Source organism: Eumetopias jubatus, unplaced genomic scaffold (genome assembly GCF_037043125.1).
Source record: "Eumetopias jubatus isolate StellerSeaLion01/CBP00866 unplaced genomic scaffold, mEumJub1_p1.0 scaffold_7, whole genome shotgun sequence".
Lineage (NCBI taxonomy): Eukaryota > Metazoa > Chordata > Mammalia > Carnivora > Otariidae > Eumetopias > Eumetopias jubatus.
Genome location: NW_028274813.1, coordinates 122,842,431 through 122,859,092, shown reverse-complemented (window position 1 = coordinate 122,859,092; position 16,662 = coordinate 122,842,431). Strand labels below are relative to the sequence as shown.

The window sequence follows — 16,662 nt, the reverse complement described above, 5'->3', positions numbered from 1 at the left end:
TCATCTGTCCATAGGTGAGAAGCGATGTGAGCAAGTCTACTTCCAGCCCAACACGGTGAACACCTTGGCCTGCCCCCTCCTCTCCAACCTAGCCACCCGGCTCTGGCTACACAATGGTCTCCCGGTCAATGCCTCAGCCTCCTGCCGTGTGTTGCCCACTGGGGACCTGCTGCTGGTGGGCAGCCAGCAGGAACTGGGGGTATTCCAGTGCTGGTCCCTGGAGGAGGGCTTCCGGCAGCTGGTGGCCTGTTACTACCCAAAGGTGGTGGACGACATGCTGGCCGACCGAGCCGACCGGAGCGGCAGCATCCCCGTCGTCATCAGCACGTCCCGGGTGAGCGCACCAGCGGGCGGCAAGGCCAGCTGGGGTGTAGACAAGTCCTACTGGACCGAGTTCCTGGTGATGTGCACGCTGTTTGTGTTCGCCGTGGTGCTCTTCATTTTATTCTTCCTCTATCGGCACCGGGGTGGCATGAAAGTCTTTCTGAAGCAGGGCGAGTGTGCCAGTGTGCACCCCAAGGCCCGCCCCGTGGCGCTGCCACCTGAGACCCGGCCGCTTAATGGCGTAGGCCCCCCTAGCACCCCACTCGACCACCGAGGCTACCAGGCCCTGTCAGATAGCTCCCCGGCACCCCGCATCTTCACTGAGTCAGAGAAGCGGCCGCTCAGCATCCAGGACAGCTTTGTGGAGGTGTCCCCGGTGTGCCCCCGGCCCCGGGTCCGCCTGGGCTCTGAGATCCGGGACTCCGTGGTGTGAGAGCACGCTTCTCGAGGAGTCCACCCTGGCCTCCGAGGCCGTGAGTGCTCAGAGGGGGCCAGCCGGACCTCTGCGCCTCAGGGAACATGACCGTGGCGCCCCGGGGTCGGGGCTGATGGAGCCCGCCGGCCTGCTGCTCCTCCGCCAAGTAGCACGGGCCCCCTCCGACCGACCAACCGCCGTGGCCCAGGAGGACCCGGTTGCAGATGGGGGCCTGCCTGGATGGGCAGAACAGTGCTCCTTGTGTAAAACTGAGCCCTTTGTTTAAAAACAATTGCAAATGTGAAGTGGTTGAGAAGAACGACACATCACAGAGCTCCATGTGTGCGAACAGCCCCGCCGCGGGGCCTCAGGGGCATGGCCGACTCACCCAGAGTGCTTGAGACAGCGCTGGCCGTCCCCACCAGCTGGTCTCTTCCACCTTCTGCCTTACCCTGCGGCCACCGGCCGCCCCTCGTCTCTGCAGAAGCAGGGGCCGGCTTGGGCTCCGTGGGTCCTGCCTTGCCAGCTGGCCGACTTATTACAGCCATCATCCCGTCACCTCAGGGACCCGAGGGCCATGCTGCCACTGCAGCTGTCACGAGGCCTTGGGCTCAGACTCACCTGCTGGACCTTTCGGGCCTGTATCAGGCTGTGGCCACGTGCGAGAGGGGCAGCGTGAGCCCAGGAGAGAGTTTAGGACGATGGACGCCTTTCCATCGAAGTCAAGGAAGGGACTGTTGCCTGCCTTCCTCCATCCCAGCCTTCAAATCCCACATCCACCCCGGGCTCCTCCCCAGAGCCCCGCCCCCGGTTCATCCCCTCCACCTTGCCCGCTCCCCCTCTAAGGGGTGTTGATACTGCCCTATACAGGAACCCCGAGTTTATGTGGGTTTTATATTTTTTTTAATAAGAGGCACTTTACTTTTTTTTTTTTTAAATAAAATCTAAATAACAGAAACGGAACCATGGCCCTTCCTCCCAAAAAACTGTTCCTTTTTTGAGGTTGGCCCAGTTCTCTGAGTTTCGAGGAGTTCTGAGCCTCCACTTTCCAGGGGCTAGTGGGCCAGAGCCATCGTGGCCTGGCCGACTCCCATCTCCCAGGGGAGTGTGGTCCTAAAGGTGGGAAGTTTAATGCACTGATGGGAGGGGCAAGGAATTCATTCGTTTTCCCTCAACCCCTTTGCTCTGCACCTCCCCCCCCCGTTCAGTTCAGGGTGGGAGCACAGAGGACCAGAGGTTTTGTCATGTTTTTTGTTTTGTTTTTTTTAATTTAAAAAACGTTTATTTTTTTAAATGATCATACGGTGAAATTGGCGGTTGGTTTTTCTTTTGGCACACGGTTGTCTAAATTTTTACATGTGTGGAAATTCTGTAAGCAGCACCAGCATCAGCATATGGAGGAGTTCCATCTATCAGGCTGCCCCTTCCTGCTCACAGCCTCGTGGGCGGTGGGCGGTGGGCCGGGTAGGCTACAGTCTGACTTCCTGCTGGCTCTTTAGATCCTGTTCTTTCCGGTATGACCGAAGGCTTCTGGAAGTCCAGTCCTTCCTCATACCAATGTTTCTAGTATCACGCAAAGGGTCAAAACGTCTAAACCTTTATTATAGATTAGTAGAACACAAACACACGGGGGAGCGATGACCATGACAGAAGGAGAGAGGCCCTTGTCCGGAGGGCCTTCCCCGCCCGGAGCAGGACCGCACGGCGCCAGCTCGGCTAGGCCAGCGTGGCCGGCCCTGGCAACACAGGCATGACCTTGGCCACAGCTCAGCAGTGGAAAGGCTCTCTGACGGGGTGCTTGCTGGGACACACGCTGTGGCTCCTGTCACAGGACAATCTTAAAGGAGCTGAACAGGAGAAGAGCGGGTCAGGTTTTCTGCTGAAAGAGGAGGGAAGGGGCTAACCCCAAACTTACCCACATCATCCCTAAGACCCTTTGGAATGGGCTGTCCCACATCTGTCCCTCCCCTTTGGAAGAGCTACCCTGAGAGGAACTGGGGCTTTCCCAGCCCGGCTGCTGCCGCCCATCCTGACACCCCAGACCTAGGTGCAGCAGCCGGGGACCCAGAACGCGGGGGGACCACTACTGTCATACCTGGCGAAGTCCGGTGAACGGGAGATGACGTGCTGAAACTCTGAGAGGTTGATGGTGCCATCCCTATCAATGTCGGACTCTTCCAGGATCTGGGGAAGGGAGAGCTTCAGGCCAAGTCCTGGCCCTTCCCTGACCCTTCCCTCCCTGGCCCTGCCGGCCTACTCACGTTGTCAATGAGCTGTTTCATCTCTGAAGCACTAAGACGTGTGTCCTCACCCTGTCCCGTGAGGCAGTTCACGAGGTGACTCAGGTCTTCCCGGTTCAAGGTTCCATCATCATCAAAGTCTAGAGACAGACACAGGAGGCCAGAAAGAATGTGGTCAGGGTGAGCTCCCAGGCTCCACAGAAGGCCCCCAGGTCCCGAGCGGTACGCCGCCACCAAGACCGTGTGGGGACAGGCCTGTGTCCCGCCAAGCTGCTCCTGGCTCTCACCGAAGATGCGGAAGGCATAGTGGGACTTGATGTCTGGAGTCGCTGTGTCACTGAACACACTGAGGAGGTCCAGGAAGTCCTCGAAACTCAGGCTGTCCCTGGCTGGGGATGTGGAGAAGACCCTGCAGATTCGCTCCTTGAAGGGGTTGGCCTAGGCAGGAGAGCCTTGTGTGAAGGCCACAGGTGCGGCCCAGGTCACACACTCCTCAAACCCTACCAGGAACTGGAGGAGGCAGGTCACAGTGCCCGCTCCATGAGCTCAGGCTCACAGGAGAGAAGGGTCAGTCTTCTAGGGCCAGCACGGAGGGCAGGAGGACCACCTGACTTGGGGAAGGGATAGGCATGGCTTCCTGTGAGTCAGTTTAACCCAAAGGCTGGCCCAGGGGCAGAGAAGGAAGATGAAAGCATCCTAAGCAAAGAGAACAAGATGGGCTGGTTACTTTAAAACACATTTACTTGAACACTCACTGTGTTACAGGCACTAGGCCAAGCGCTTTGCATAAAAATTTTCAGTCAGGTGCCCTGGGTGTCTCGGTCAGCTGTTAGACTCTTGATTTCCGCTCAAGGTGGTGAGATGGAGCCCCTCGTCAGGCTCCGTGTGGGGTCGGCTTGTCCCTCTCCCTGCCCTTCCCCCAACTCTCTTTCCCAGATAAATAAGAATCTTTAAAAAAATTTTTTTCACAGCAACCCTATGGAGAGGCAATCAGTCTCTGGAATAGGGTTTCTCAAACTTGAATAAGGTAGCTCAACTCCTTTTAAAGGACAAAACTTCTTTGACTCTCCAAGAATATGTCCAAGAATCCCAGTTTGCAAAACACCACTCTAGTTCATTCCACTGGGTGATTCTGGTAAAGCCCTTGTACCCAGGAAATCAGGGCAAATGGAGAGGAGAGAAGACCAGAATGGGGACCAGTGACCACACGATCTCGAGACAAACAGCAGAGGGAGGGTGGGGGACTGGCACCTTGAGCTCTGGAAGGCTGAGGATCTGCTCCAAGGACACGCGCATCTGCAGTGACTCCTCCACACTCCGGTGCTCTGGGGGGAGCAACTCACAAAACCGCCTGTGGGCTCTGGCAGAAGGAGAGGAACCTGTTGGCAAACCTTCCTGTGTGTATTACATCCCCACTCCTTGCCTTGTTACCCACTATAAACCAGGTGAGGAGCTAAGGCACATACACAGAACTTCTCAGTCATCAGGCATAAGCCAAAGGGAGACTACATATGTAGAACCCCTTATGTCACAAGACTATGGGCTGAGAGTGCATTCATGCCATGGGTATTTACGGAGGGCCTAAAGTATGCCAGGCACTGTACTGGGCATTAGTTCTCGAGCTCCCTGAGGGATGGAGAGGCTGCAAAAGGAGCCAGAAGTTGGCCCTGAAAAACAGGGAGAAAAGAGTTTGAAATCTCTTTCCCATTTCACTCCAGGAATCTCCAGCAAAGCCTCCCCCTTTTTAGCAACTACCCTACACGATCTCTTCCTCAGCCCTCACCTCCTTCCCACTGGGATTATTTTTGCCAAGGGAAGCCAAGGAATCTCCTCACTCAAGTGCCTTGGCCACAAAAAGCTGGCACGCGGCTAGGAAGGGGGTTCCGGCCCGAGTTCAAATCCTCTTACTTGGAGTGTAGTCTTAGGCAAGTTACCAAACCTCTCTGAAACCGGTTTCATTGTCCCGGCACCTCCCTCCTGAGGATTGAATTAGGTAATGCCGGCAACCACTTCGCACACGGAGAGTGCTCAGTAAGCGTTAACGGTTACCGTGTTGCTTCAGATCAAGTTACCAGGAGCCAGGCTCCGGGTCGGCGAAGTCCGCGGAGAGCCACAGCAGCCCCTGCCGGGCCGGGGCAGGAAGTTCGGTTACGCAGAAGCCAGCGGAGCGCAGGCCCCGGAGCGCCCAGCCGGGCCGAGGCTGCTAGGTGGCCCCCGCGGTGCGCAGTGGGGCCCCCGAGGCGGCAGGGAGGGCGGGACGGGTTGAGGGCACCGCCCGGGGCTCGGGGCCCGGGCGCCAGCTCCGGCTCGGCCGCGGACCGCAGGCGGGCCCCTGTCCCTCCCTGTGGGGGTGCCCTCAGTTTGACCGTCTGCGGACAGAGCCCCCCACCCCCGACGCCGCCGCTAGAGGATCCGGCAGCTGAGGTTCGACACGGCACTTACAGGAGGATCTCCTGCTTGGTCAGGAACGTCAAGTCCTGGAAGGCAAAACGGGAGGGGTTCAGCGAGCCTTTCCGGAGGCCGCGCCCGCTCTGTCGCCCACCCCGGGACCCCGTTCCCCAGCGCAGGCCCGCGCGCAAACTCCCCGGGGACCGGCGTCCCGCGCACCTGGTACTCGGCCAACAGCTCCTTGGACAGGCGACTGCCCGAGCCCCCCATCGTCGCGCCGCGCGCACAGCTCCGCCAACTTGCCTCGGGGCGCCGGCAACTTTTTCACTTCCGCCCTCGGGCCGCGTCACCGCCCTGTCCCCGTGGCAACCGCTCCTGGGGCCACCGCCCCCGGGCCCGCCCCCCTCCTTAAAGTGCCCAGGCGCTCCCGGCCCGGTTCCGCCCGCCCGCTCCCCGCTCCGGGCTGTCCGCGGCGAGCTGGAGGCGGGGCCCGGAGCGGGGCCGGACGCTCCGGGGCGGAGCCCAGGCTGCACGGCCCCGCCTCCTGGGTGGGCGGGACGAGCCTCGTCGCGTGCGAGCGGGCTGGCTGCGCATGCGTTCGGCACGCCGCAGCCTCGCCATGGCCCCGGTAGGAGCTTGCGACAGGTGTCGCGTTGCGTCCTTCTCCACTGCTGTCGGTGGTGGCGGCAGCCTTGGGCGCGATAGGGGCCCAAGGGAAGTATCTGGAGCCTGGAAATCCGGGAAAGTTCGAGACTCGCTACGTGGCGGAAGGCGGCCAAGCCGCGCATTGGCGCGGCGAGGACTTTTTCACCCAGACGTTGCCACTGCGCCCGCGCCGCACGCGTTGCAGCGCGCATGCCACCTCCAGAAATGACTTGAACCTTGCGGGCCACTGAGGCTGTGCGCTGAGGGTCTGCAGACTGCAGGAGCCGTGCATCGTGATCTTCGATTTTCACAAGAACCCTGCAAGGTAGGTTCCCGTTTTACAAATGTGGAAAACAGGTCCGGGAGAAGGATTCAACTGACTTGTCTAGGCTCCGGCATTTAGAAAGCGGTCACCCCAGTCTAAGGTTCTTCTCACGGCTCCCCAATCCTGTAGACCTCACTCGAGCCGACCCCGCGCCCAGAGCTCTTGTTTGCTCTTGTCCCCTCTCAACCCCTAGGACAATGCTTGGCCCGGAGTAGGCTCTCAACAAACTGGATGCATGAATGCATGAAGGAACCTCCACTATTCCAGAAGTTGAGGATCCCAGGCTGAGGGAGGAGGTGGAGGTGAGATGAATTCTTTTGTTTTCGGCTTTATTGACGTATAATTGACAACATTGTACGGATTAGTTCTTGATTCTCCTGATTCATTCTACTTGCTGATCTTTGTAAAGTCTAGATCTGATCATGGTGATTTGAGCTTAAAACTAATAAATGGTTAAAAACCGATATACTGGCCCTCTGAAATCTGACTTCAGCCTCTCTCTGCCCTCTCCTCTTGGCTTTCTGGGTTCCCGCCACAATGGGCTCTCAGTTCCTCTTCCGTGTTAGCCTCTGGGAGGCCTTTCCTGGTTCCCTAGACTAGATCAGGAATCTTATAGTTCCGGAATAGCCTGTGCTTCTCCTTGACAGCACTGTCTCACGTTGGCAGCTTATGTTTACTTGGGTGTTGATTGGGTTAATGTCGGCACCCGCCCCCTCCGCCCGCCATTCCCCGCTAGACTGTAAGCTCCACGAAGAGCTATGAGAATCGTGATCTACAGGATCTGATAGGTGGCAGTTGTTGAGTAAATGAATGACCGTAGCTTCCCCAGCACTCAATAAGGTGTTCCTCTGAGAGTGGCTTTAGGAAGACTCACTATCTCAACATGGGAGTCCGACCCTTGTGGAAATAATTCTGTTCCAAGAAACGGAGGCTGCAAAGCAGTGAGAACACCAAAACCAGTCAAAGTGAGTGGTTCCATCCCAACCTGATCCTCCTGACGGCAGGCTCTTTCTGCACGAGAAATCGGTTCGTATAATGATAGGCGAAGAACAGGAAGCTGCCCTGGTGTCCCCTGTACTAGACTGAGGGGAGGGGGCACCGGCCAGCGAGGGCCAGTCCCTGGACTCTGTGGTGAGACTGTATCTCTTTGGAATGAGGATGTGGGAATTGGCCCTGTGCCATGGTGACCAGCCGTGACATAGATCTCTCAGCCACCTCACTTGGTGCTGAACCCTTAATTAAACAACCTTCTGGTTATAATTTCGCTTCCTGGTAGATTTTTGTACAGAGGAGGGACTACACTGATTAGCCAATAGGACTACGTTTTGTGCTCTTTGGCATGTTTCGCATTAGAAGTCACTGAATAGGCGTTCTGAGTCCGCTTAGCACGGTGTCCTGGTCTGTGCCTGACCAACTCTTGAAACAGTGTGAAACTGAGTTGCTGAAATCCTTTTTTTTTTTTTTAATTTAAATTCAGTTAGCCAACGTGGAGTACATCAGCTAATATACTTTTAAAAAACAGCCTCTAGTGTTTCTTGTGAAATTATCTGATTTCTTAGTTGGATCTCTTCAGGTTTTGTTCATAACTACCAACTCTTGGATCTGAATTCCACTTTTTTTTTTCTTCCCCCAAGACATCTTTTCCCTATTTATAATATTATTTCCTTCTTCCTGTTTCCCGCCCGAGACTTGAGGGAGGAGAGCCACCCCAGGTTTCCCCGAGGGGGTGACATTTGATCTGAGACCTGAAGGGGTCAGCCCTGTGAAGAAAGTCTGGGAAAAGGGTATGTTGTAGGCAGGAAGCACAGAAAGCAAGGCCCTGAGCTGGAACAAGGTCAGTAAGTGGGGAGCAGAGTAGGGGGGCGAGGAGTGGAATAGGAGGAGGCGAACGAGGGAGGCCCAGCTAAGCCTCATGGACTTTCTTCTTGGGGCTCAAGGTCACATCCCTAGTGAGTAATAGAGCAGGCATTCAGACACCTGGTCAGCCAGTAAGGCTTGATCTCTCACCTTTGTCCCAGGATGATCCCCAACTCCACACGCTTGTTGTGAAGGTGCGTCACCGGAGAGAACTCAGAAAGCCCCCAGCCATGCCTGGCACAAGATAAGCACGTGACCAGTGCTCCCTTGCTCCTGGTTTTCGTGGAAAGGTTTGATCCCCTCACGTGGTCGCTGCTGATTGATCACTCTAAAGGAGTTCTTCTTTATTCACAGGTAATGCTTTGAGCCTGCCAGCTCACTTTAATGTAAATATGACTGTGCCCACTTTCTTTTGATTAATATGTCTTTACTCGTATTCTTAGCCTCCTGGTATCGCCTTGGTCCTGGGTCCTTGGTCCTAGCCCCTGGCTTAAAATGTTATTCCATATTTGTATCTAATCCACCCCTTACCCTTGACCTCCACGTTTGACTGTCAGCTGCCTATTACCACTTCTCAGATGTTCAGGCTGCATCTCAGGCTCAGTAATCAGAGCTGAGCTCTCGATTCCGCCCCCTTCTTCTAATCAATCTGTTCCCCCCCCCACCCCGCCCTCAGCTCCTCCATCGCTGTAAAGGCCACTACGGTGTACCTCGGTCCTGAAGCTGAGACCCCCCCAGGTCCTCCTGGCGCCTCAGCCCCCCTAGCCAGCTTGTCAGCAGGCCCTGTTGGTTTGGCCTTCCAAACAGGACCCGCGTCCCCTGCTCTCTGTCGCCCTTCCCACCTGTGCCGTCCAGTCGACCTCTCGCTCGCCTGGCCATCAGAGTGGCCTCCCAAATGGTCTCCTTCCCCTTTGCTCCCCTACATCCCCCTTCCACACAGCAGTCTGAAAAAAGTTTAAGTGTCACATGGTGCTTCTGCTTAGAACCTGCCAGTGGCTCCTTATTCCATTTAGAATAAAACCCAGGCGCCTGAGCGTGATGCATAAGGGCCTGCAGCGAATCTGGCCCCTGCTTTCCTCTCCAGCCTCGTTTGCCCCCCTCCCCCCTTGTTGGCCATGCTCTGGTTAACACTGGCCTTTCTGTTCTCGGAGCAGGCCAAACACCTGCCTGACTCGGACCTTGGACTTGAGCTTCCTTTCCTAGAACACATTTTCCTTGGCTCCTCATTGCAGCTTTCCGCTCATTTTGCATGTCTCTGCTCAGCTGTCCCCGCAGAGAGCTATACTCCGCCCTCTTCTTGAAGTACAATGCCCTGGTCCCACGTTTTATTAGTTATCCTTCATCGTCTCACATGTTTGTTTTCCACAGAATGCCAATACCATGAGCAGTTAACATGTTCATTTTGCTCCTTGCCTGACTCTACCACAGGATGTAAGTTCCATGACAACAGGGGCCCTTTTCATCTTATTTGCTACTGTGCCCTCATTGCCTCATACATAGCGGTTACTTTTTTTTTTTAAGATTTTATTTATTTATTTGAGAGAATGAGAGAGAGAGAGAGCATGAGAAGGGGGAGTGTTGGAGGAAGAAGCAGACTCCCTGCTCAGCAGGGAGCCTGATCCTGAACCCAGGACTCCAGGATCATGACCTGAGCTGAAGGCAGTCGCTTAACCAACAGAGCCACCCAGGGGCCCCACTTTTTTTTTTTGGGGTAAAGATTTATTTTTTATTTATTTTATTTTATTATTTTTTTAAAGATTTTTAAATTTATTTATTTGACAGAGAGAGACACAGCGAGAGAGGGAACACAAGCAGGGGGAGAGGGAGAGGGAGAAGCAGGCTTCCCGCGGAGCAGGGAGCCCGATGCGGGGCTCGATCCCAGGACCCTGGGATCATGACCCGAGCCGAAGGCAGATGCCCAACGACCGAGCCACCCAGGCGCCCCTATTTTATTTTTTTAAGATTTTATTTATTTATTTATTTATTTGACACAGAGAGAGAGAGAGAGAGCACAAGCGGGGGGGAGAGGGAGAAGCAGGCTCCCAGCTGAGCAGGGAGCCCGATGTGGGGCTCCATCCCAGGACCCTGGGATCATGACCTGAGCCGAAGGCAGATGGCTAACTGAGCCACCCAAGCGCCCCAAGATTTATTAATTTTAAAGAGGGAGAAAGACCGAGTAGGGGGAGGGGCAGAGGAAGAGAGACTCTCAAGCGGACTCCCCACTGAGCACGGAGCACAACACAGGCTCATTCCATCTCACGACCCTGAGATCATGACCTGAGCTGAAACCAAGAGTCAGACACTCAACTGACTGAGTCACCCAGGCACCCCTAAGTGTACGGTTCGGTAGTGATAAGTATATTCACATTATTGTGTAACCAATCTCTACAACTTTCTCATCTTAAAAAATTGAAACTCTATACCCATTAAACTCAACTTTTGATAGATCATTTTGTATGTTTTTTAATGTTTCCTTTCTGTTTTATTTAATGTTTCCTTTCTGTTTTATTCATGTAAAGTTTCTGGACCAGCAGAGCTGAGGGAACCCAGACTAGAAGTGAAGCAACTCTGCTGAGGTGAGCCTCCTTGTGAAGTCCTGGCTGAGCCAACAGCAGGCCCTTGTCCCTGACACCTCCGGGTCCGCAGGGCTCCAGGGGCCCCGTGGGAGATGAAGGTAGCCATCCATTTCCCCCCCTGAAGGATTGGCCGTGGCACTTACGCACATACTGGGTCATCCTCACCCAAATGGCTCTATGCCTGGCCATTTGGAATCCCTACCGAACAGTGGGAAAGCTGTTCCCGTAAAAGGAATAGATGGCTTTGAAACCCTGGCCATTCTTATACACTGGAACACTGCTACTGTTTTCTGGAGGGCAGTTTGACAGAGTGTGTGTCAAAAGCCTGACCCAGTGGTTGACTGGGATTTTATTTTAAAGGAAAATAAAAACATGTCTGGAAACAGATACACAGGATGTTCACTGCAACAAACAGATATGAAATTGGCAACAACCTATATGTTACTTATTTGTTTAGAGAGGGGGAGCGGGGAGCGGGGCAGAGAGAGAAAGCGAGAATCCCGAGCGGACGCCGAGCTGCGCATGGAACCCAACATGGGGCTCAGTCCCACGACCCCAAGATCATGACCTGAGCCAAAATCAAGAGTCTGATGCTCAACTGACTGAGCCACCCAGGCGCCCCGGAACATGTGACTTCTAATCTCAGGGTCGTGAGTTCCAGTCCCATATTGGGCATAGAGATTACTTAATTTAAGAAAAAAAAAAAAAAGCTGGGGCACCTGGGTGGCTCAGTCGGTTAAGCGTCTGCCTTCGACTCAGGTCATGATTTTAGGGTCCTGGGATTGAGCTCCGTGTCAGGCTCCCTGCTCACTGGGGAGGCTGCTTCTCCCTCTCATCTTCCCTCTCCCTTTCTGTCTCTCTCAAGTAAATAAATGAAATCTTTAAAAAAAAAAAAAAAAGCTGAATGTAAATGATTTTTTTCCGGGCATTGGAATAAGGGTCGTATTTTATCTTTATTTTTTTCTTCCATTAAGAAAGTTTACTCAATAGGGATGCCTGGGTGGCTCAGCCAAGTAAGCGTCTGCCTTCCACTCAGGTCGTGATCCCAGGGTCCTGGGATCGAGTCCCACGTAGGGCTTCTTGCTCCGTGGGGAGTCTGCTTCTCCCTCTCCCACTCGCCCTATCAAATAAATAAATAAAATCTTTAAAAATAAATAAATAAAATGCCTAGAAATGGGACAACATCAGGTATTTTTCACCTCTTATGATTGTTTCAGGTCAGCACCATGGCCGCTCCGCAGGATTCAAATGAGACTTCCTATCTGTTCCTTCCAAACAGTAAGGACTGGGAAGAGCAAGGCATTCCTGACTTTGTCTACGGGCAGAAGGAACTTGTTCTGGAAGGGATTCAGTGGCCTAGGGCTGCCCCCAGCCTCCTGGACACAGCACCGCGGTCTCGCTTCGACTCTGCGCTCTGCTCCGCCTGGAGGCAGCGGATGGACCTGGGGCTCTTCCGCTACCGCCTGGGGGAGCTGCAGACCCAGACCCTCCCGGGTGCTGTGGGTTTTGTGGCTCAGTTGAATGTGGAGCGAGGCGTGCAGAGGAGGCGCCCCCAGAACATCCGGAGTGTGAAGCAGGCATTTGACCCTGAACAGTTTAACTTCAACAAGGTCCGGCCAGGAGAAGTCCTTTTCCGTTTGCTCCGGGAGCCCGATCTCCCAGGTGCTCTCCAGCAAGAGGACATCCTCGTCATGATCAATGTCAGCCCCTTGGAGTGGGGCCACGTGCTGCTGGTGCCCGAGCCCCGCCGTGGGCTCCCCCAGCGCCTGCTGCCAGGCGCACTGCGGGCCGGAGTCGAGGCAGTGCTGCTGAGCTCACACCCGGGCTTCCGCGTCGGTTTCAACAGCCTGGGTGGCTTGGCCTCGGTGAACCACCTGCACCTGCACGGGTACTACCTGGCTCACAGACTGCCTGTGGAGGGGGCACCGAGCGAGCCCCTGGACCCTGGGGGCCGTTTGCATCTGCTCCGGGCCCTCCCAGCTCCCGGCTTCCTCTTCTACACAAGCGGGCCGGGGCCTGACTTGGAAGCCCTGATAAGCAGGGTATGTCGGGCCACCAACTACCTGACCGACCATGAGATTGCCCATAATTTATTTGTGACCCGGGGGGCCCCCCCTGGAAAGACATCACCTTCCTCCGCTCTCACAGGCGTCCGAGTAATTCTGTGGGCCCGGAAGTCCAGCTTTGGGGTAAAGGAAGGCGAGGCGTTCAGTGTCGCCCTCTGTGAGCTGGCCGGGCACCTCCCTGTCAAAACGTCCCAGGATTTCGGCAGTCTGACAGAGGCAGCCGCTCTGGCCCTCATTCAAGACTGTCTGCTGCCCTCGGCCCAGGCGGAAGAAGTACAGGCAGCCCTGGTGGCCTTGGTGGCCCAGGACGAGCAGTAATCCTTCTAGAAGTATTTATTTTCTACCTGCTCTGAGTCCCTTTCCATGTGGTCATTTGGGCGTCCATGACTGCCACCTTACCTTAACCCATCTCAGCCCAAGGGGAGGGATAAAGAACTGATAAGTGGTCTCTAAAGAGAAGAAACCTTAGAATAAATCGAATGAGGCATCATGAATGTATCCGCTTCTCATTTTTCTTCTTGGACAAGCCTCAGGGATGTCAAACCTGTTACTAAGAAGGGAGTATGGGGGCGCCTGGGTGGCTCAGTCAGTTAGGCATCCAGAGTCAGCTCAGGTCATGATCTCAGGGTTGTGGGATCAAGCCCCACATTGGGCTCAGTGCAGAGTCTGCTTGAGGTTCTCTCCCTCTCCCTCTGCCCACCCCCCACACACACATTTGCACACATGTGTTCTCTCTAAAATAAGTCTTTTTTAAAAAACAAAGAATGCACAAGAGTTACATACCCTGGGGCTCCTGGGTGGCTAAGTCAGTTGAGCGTTTGCCTTCTGCTCAGGTCTCATGATTCTGGGCTCCTGGGATTGAGCCCTGCATCAAGCTCCCTGCTCGGTGGGGAGCCTGCTTCTCCCTCTCCCTCTGCCCCTCCCTCTGCTCCTGTGTGTGTGCTCGCTGTCTTGCTCATAAATAAATAAAAATATTTAAAAAAGAGTTACGTATTCCTGACTTCAGACTTTTCATATCAAGTCTTGGCAAAGTAATGGTTTAAGTGCCTCTGGCATTGTGCCCCCACTTCTGCCCTCACCTCTGCGTGTTCTCCCGTCGCCTGCCTCCAATGACCATTTCTTCATCCCTCCCCTCCATTCGGTCTTGCTCCCGCATAGGCCCTTCTTAGAGCACCTTGCCCTGCCTGGCCAGCCTTGAATTTCCCTCCAGCCCCCAGCACTAAGTTGAGTGTACCTCCTGTACATCATCTCATGTGAAAAAAGGCATCTTCACAACTTGAATACCGCCATTTACCAAGAACAGGCTGGCAGAGCAGAGGTCTGGCAACTTGTCTGAGGCCAGACGGCTCACAAGTGCTGGGGTCAGGACCGCAGCCCCGGTTGTCAGGGGCCAGAAGCTGGCTCTGTGCACCGGTGACTGCCTCTCTAGGCAACGGCCGGCATAGTAGTGGTGGTGTCCTTAACAGGTGACAGGCCCTGAGCTGAGGGTCAGGTCCCTGGGTAGCTGGCTTTCTCTGTCCAGGTCTTGTCTGAAGTTTTTATATAGAATTTTAGTGGTGTACATCCCAGAAGATGTTGTAAAGCCTCATTGGGTTAAGGCAGAATATGTACCACGAGAAAAAAAAGTTTAACATTTACATTTAAATATTACATATTTGACATTTGAATTCCTATAAAAAATTTGGGGTCAACTTCCTCTCTCTGGCACATCACAGTAATTTTAGCTTATGCTTCTTTCTGTGAGCCTTTGCATATACAAGCTCCAATAGCGTCACTTTGTGTTGCTCGCTCAGTCTGGAGGAAGTACAGATGACCATTACAGCAAAGGGGATTTTGTGTCCCAGGTGATGAGCCCAAATATCGGGTTTTTCCCCCAGGACTGCTGTTCAGAGGAAAGCCTTCTCTGGCCAAACTAAGTTTCTCCTTAAGATGGCGGGGGCGCCATGTGCTGCTGTGGGGGTGTGAAATAGGTTTTCTTTATGATGGTACTTCTCAGCTGTTTATATAGCTCATGAATTGTCAAGAAGGGAATTCAGAAGCTTTTTTTAAGCTTAAGTGTGGAACACTTAGGGGACCCTCCATACTCATCTTCCAGCACCATAGAAAGATAGGAAGGCACGATCTAGCCCAGCACCTCTCCACCTCTGCTTGCATTTTGGTTGAGGGCCTATGTAACCAAGGGGTTTGGGATTTAATCTAATGGGAAACCTTGAAGAGTTTTAAATTGGGGAGTATCCAATTTGCATTAGAAAGAATACTTAAGCTGTAATGGATGGGTGTAGGGGAGGGAAGAACAATCAGAGTCCAATTAAGAGGTTGCTGCATGGTGGCAAATTCAGGCAAGAATTGGTGATGGTTCAGGTCCCAGAACAGTGTCTGGAACGCTAAATATTTGTGCGAAGAATGAGAAAAATGATAGTCCTGGAAGGCAAGGGACTCCAAAGCATTTCAAGAAGGGAGTAACAGAATATATGCTGAAGAAACAGCAAGAAATGGGTGACTCAAACAGTGCCCACGTGTTTTTAAAGGAGGGAGATTTTAAAGTGTCCTCTAGATTTAGGCACACGGGATAGTCTTTTTAAAATGACAAGGTGGACTGAGTTCGGTGGTCGGAGGGTATGGACGTCAGGAGGGGCAGTGAAGGCGACGGTGAAGGAGCGCTATGAGGCGGCCGCTCTGTTACGCAGCGCAGCAGGGTGAGCGCTATTCACGGCTGTCCCTCCCGAGCGCCGAGCGTGTTCACCCAGGTCACTGCAACACCGAAGGCAGGCAAGCAGGGGTTTGTCCCGAACGCAGACTTGGCCAAATTCCGGGGCCCGGCCCGCGCGTTCGAGATAGGCTGGGGAGAGACGTGTGCGAAGCGGCGCGAATGCGGAACGACTGCAGGTCCCGGCAGATGCAGCCCCGAGAGCGGCCGCAGAGGCGCGACCCCGACGGCGAGGCCCCCACCCCCAGGGCGGGCGTTTCCGCCCGCGCGCAAAATGGCCTCGGCCCCCGCCCAAGTGGGTGTGGTTCCGGAAAGGCCACGCCCCCAGAACGCTTCTCCAATGGGGGCCGCCCTCGTGTCCATGGCGACAGCGGCGGCGGCGGCTGCCGGCTTGCTCAAGGAGGCGCCGCCGCCGCCGGGATCTCCGAGCTAGGAGCGAACCCCGGAAGCGGGGGGGAGCGGGCTCCCCCTCGCGATCGGCGGGGACAGCCAGTCCTGTGGAACAAGGGGGCGGTCCCGGAGGCCCAGCGACGCCCGGGAAGGAGCAGGAGCCGGGCGAAGGGTGGACATGAGCGACCACCTGAGACCAGCCTCGGACCGCTAGGGGCGGACCCAGCAGCCCCTCCCCTCTCCTCGGAATCTCGGGTGGGCAGTGTCCGCCAGGGGCTCCCCCTCTGCCAGCAGAGCCCAAGGGGTCTTAGCCATCAAGTGCCAGTGTGTACACATGGAGAAACCGAGTCATGGGACAGGGAAAGGGCCGGCTTGGGGGACCTTTGGTCTTCAGCTCTATTTTAAAATCGAAGTTCCCCCCAAAGCCCAGCCATTCCCCCTTCCCATTCAGGAATAAAAAAGCCACGGTCATGGGGCCTGCCAGCTCTGTCCAGCTTCTGCGTGCACCCCAGTGTGTCGTATGGAGGGGTGATCTTGGATGATCAGGGATTGTCGGGGAATCCAACATTTCACAGGCATTCCCCGGCCCCCATTACCTACTCGGAAACCATCCCATTCTGCAGTGGGATTGTTCTGTTCTGAGGGGCCAGCAACGTTCCCCTATAACACCATGAAGGAGGCCCTTTGCACCGACTCCTGCAGGCCTTCCTGGGCCTGGAGGAAGGAAGC

General features: G+C 54.8%; 3 protein-coding genes across 10 annotated transcripts in view; 2 read left to right on the top strand and 1 right to left on the bottom strand.

The window, feature by feature from the left end:
* The window catches only part of SEMA4B (semaphorin 4B), a 36,625-nt gene extending 34,923 nt beyond the window's left edge, over positions 1-1,702 (top strand). For all 8 annotated transcript variants that reach the window (XM_028122105.2, XM_088024945.1, XM_028122103.2 and 5 more), the window contains one exon: positions 15-1,702. In XM_028122105.2, coding sequence (XP_027977906.2) covers positions 15-757 — 743 coding nt within the window. In that variant the 3' untranslated portion in view covers positions 758-1,702. The remainder of the gene's footprint in view (positions 1-14) is intronic.
* A 618-nt stretch (positions 1,703-2,320) lies between these two features.
* On the bottom strand, positions 2,321-5,766 carry CIB1 (calcium and integrin binding 1). Its single transcript, XM_088024946.1, has 7 exons — positions 5,587-5,766; positions 5,422-5,456; positions 4,231-4,339; positions 3,267-3,417; positions 3,001-3,119; positions 2,835-2,923; positions 2,321-2,586 (listed from the first exon to the last, which is right to left on the bottom strand). Exons 1-7 carry the CDS (start codon positions 5,635-5,637, stop codon positions 2,565-2,567), a joined length of 576 nt encoding a protein of 191 aa, XP_087881072.1. The 5' UTR covers positions 5,638-5,766; the 3' UTR covers positions 2,321-2,564.
* Positions 5,767-5,978: 212 nt separating this feature from the next.
* On the top strand, positions 5,979-13,326 carry GDPGP1 (GDP-D-glucose phosphorylase 1). The gene is made up of 4 exons (XM_088024944.1): positions 5,979-6,337; positions 6,531-6,639; positions 8,356-10,770; positions 11,988-13,326. The coding sequence occupies exon 4, from the start codon at positions 11,997-11,999 to the stop codon at positions 13,152-13,154; it is 1,158 nt and encodes a 385-aa protein (XP_087881070.1). The 5' UTR covers positions 5,979-6,337; positions 6,531-6,639; positions 8,356-10,770; positions 11,988-11,996; the 3' UTR covers positions 13,155-13,326.
* The last annotated feature ends 3,336 nt before the right edge of the window (positions 13,327-16,662 follow it).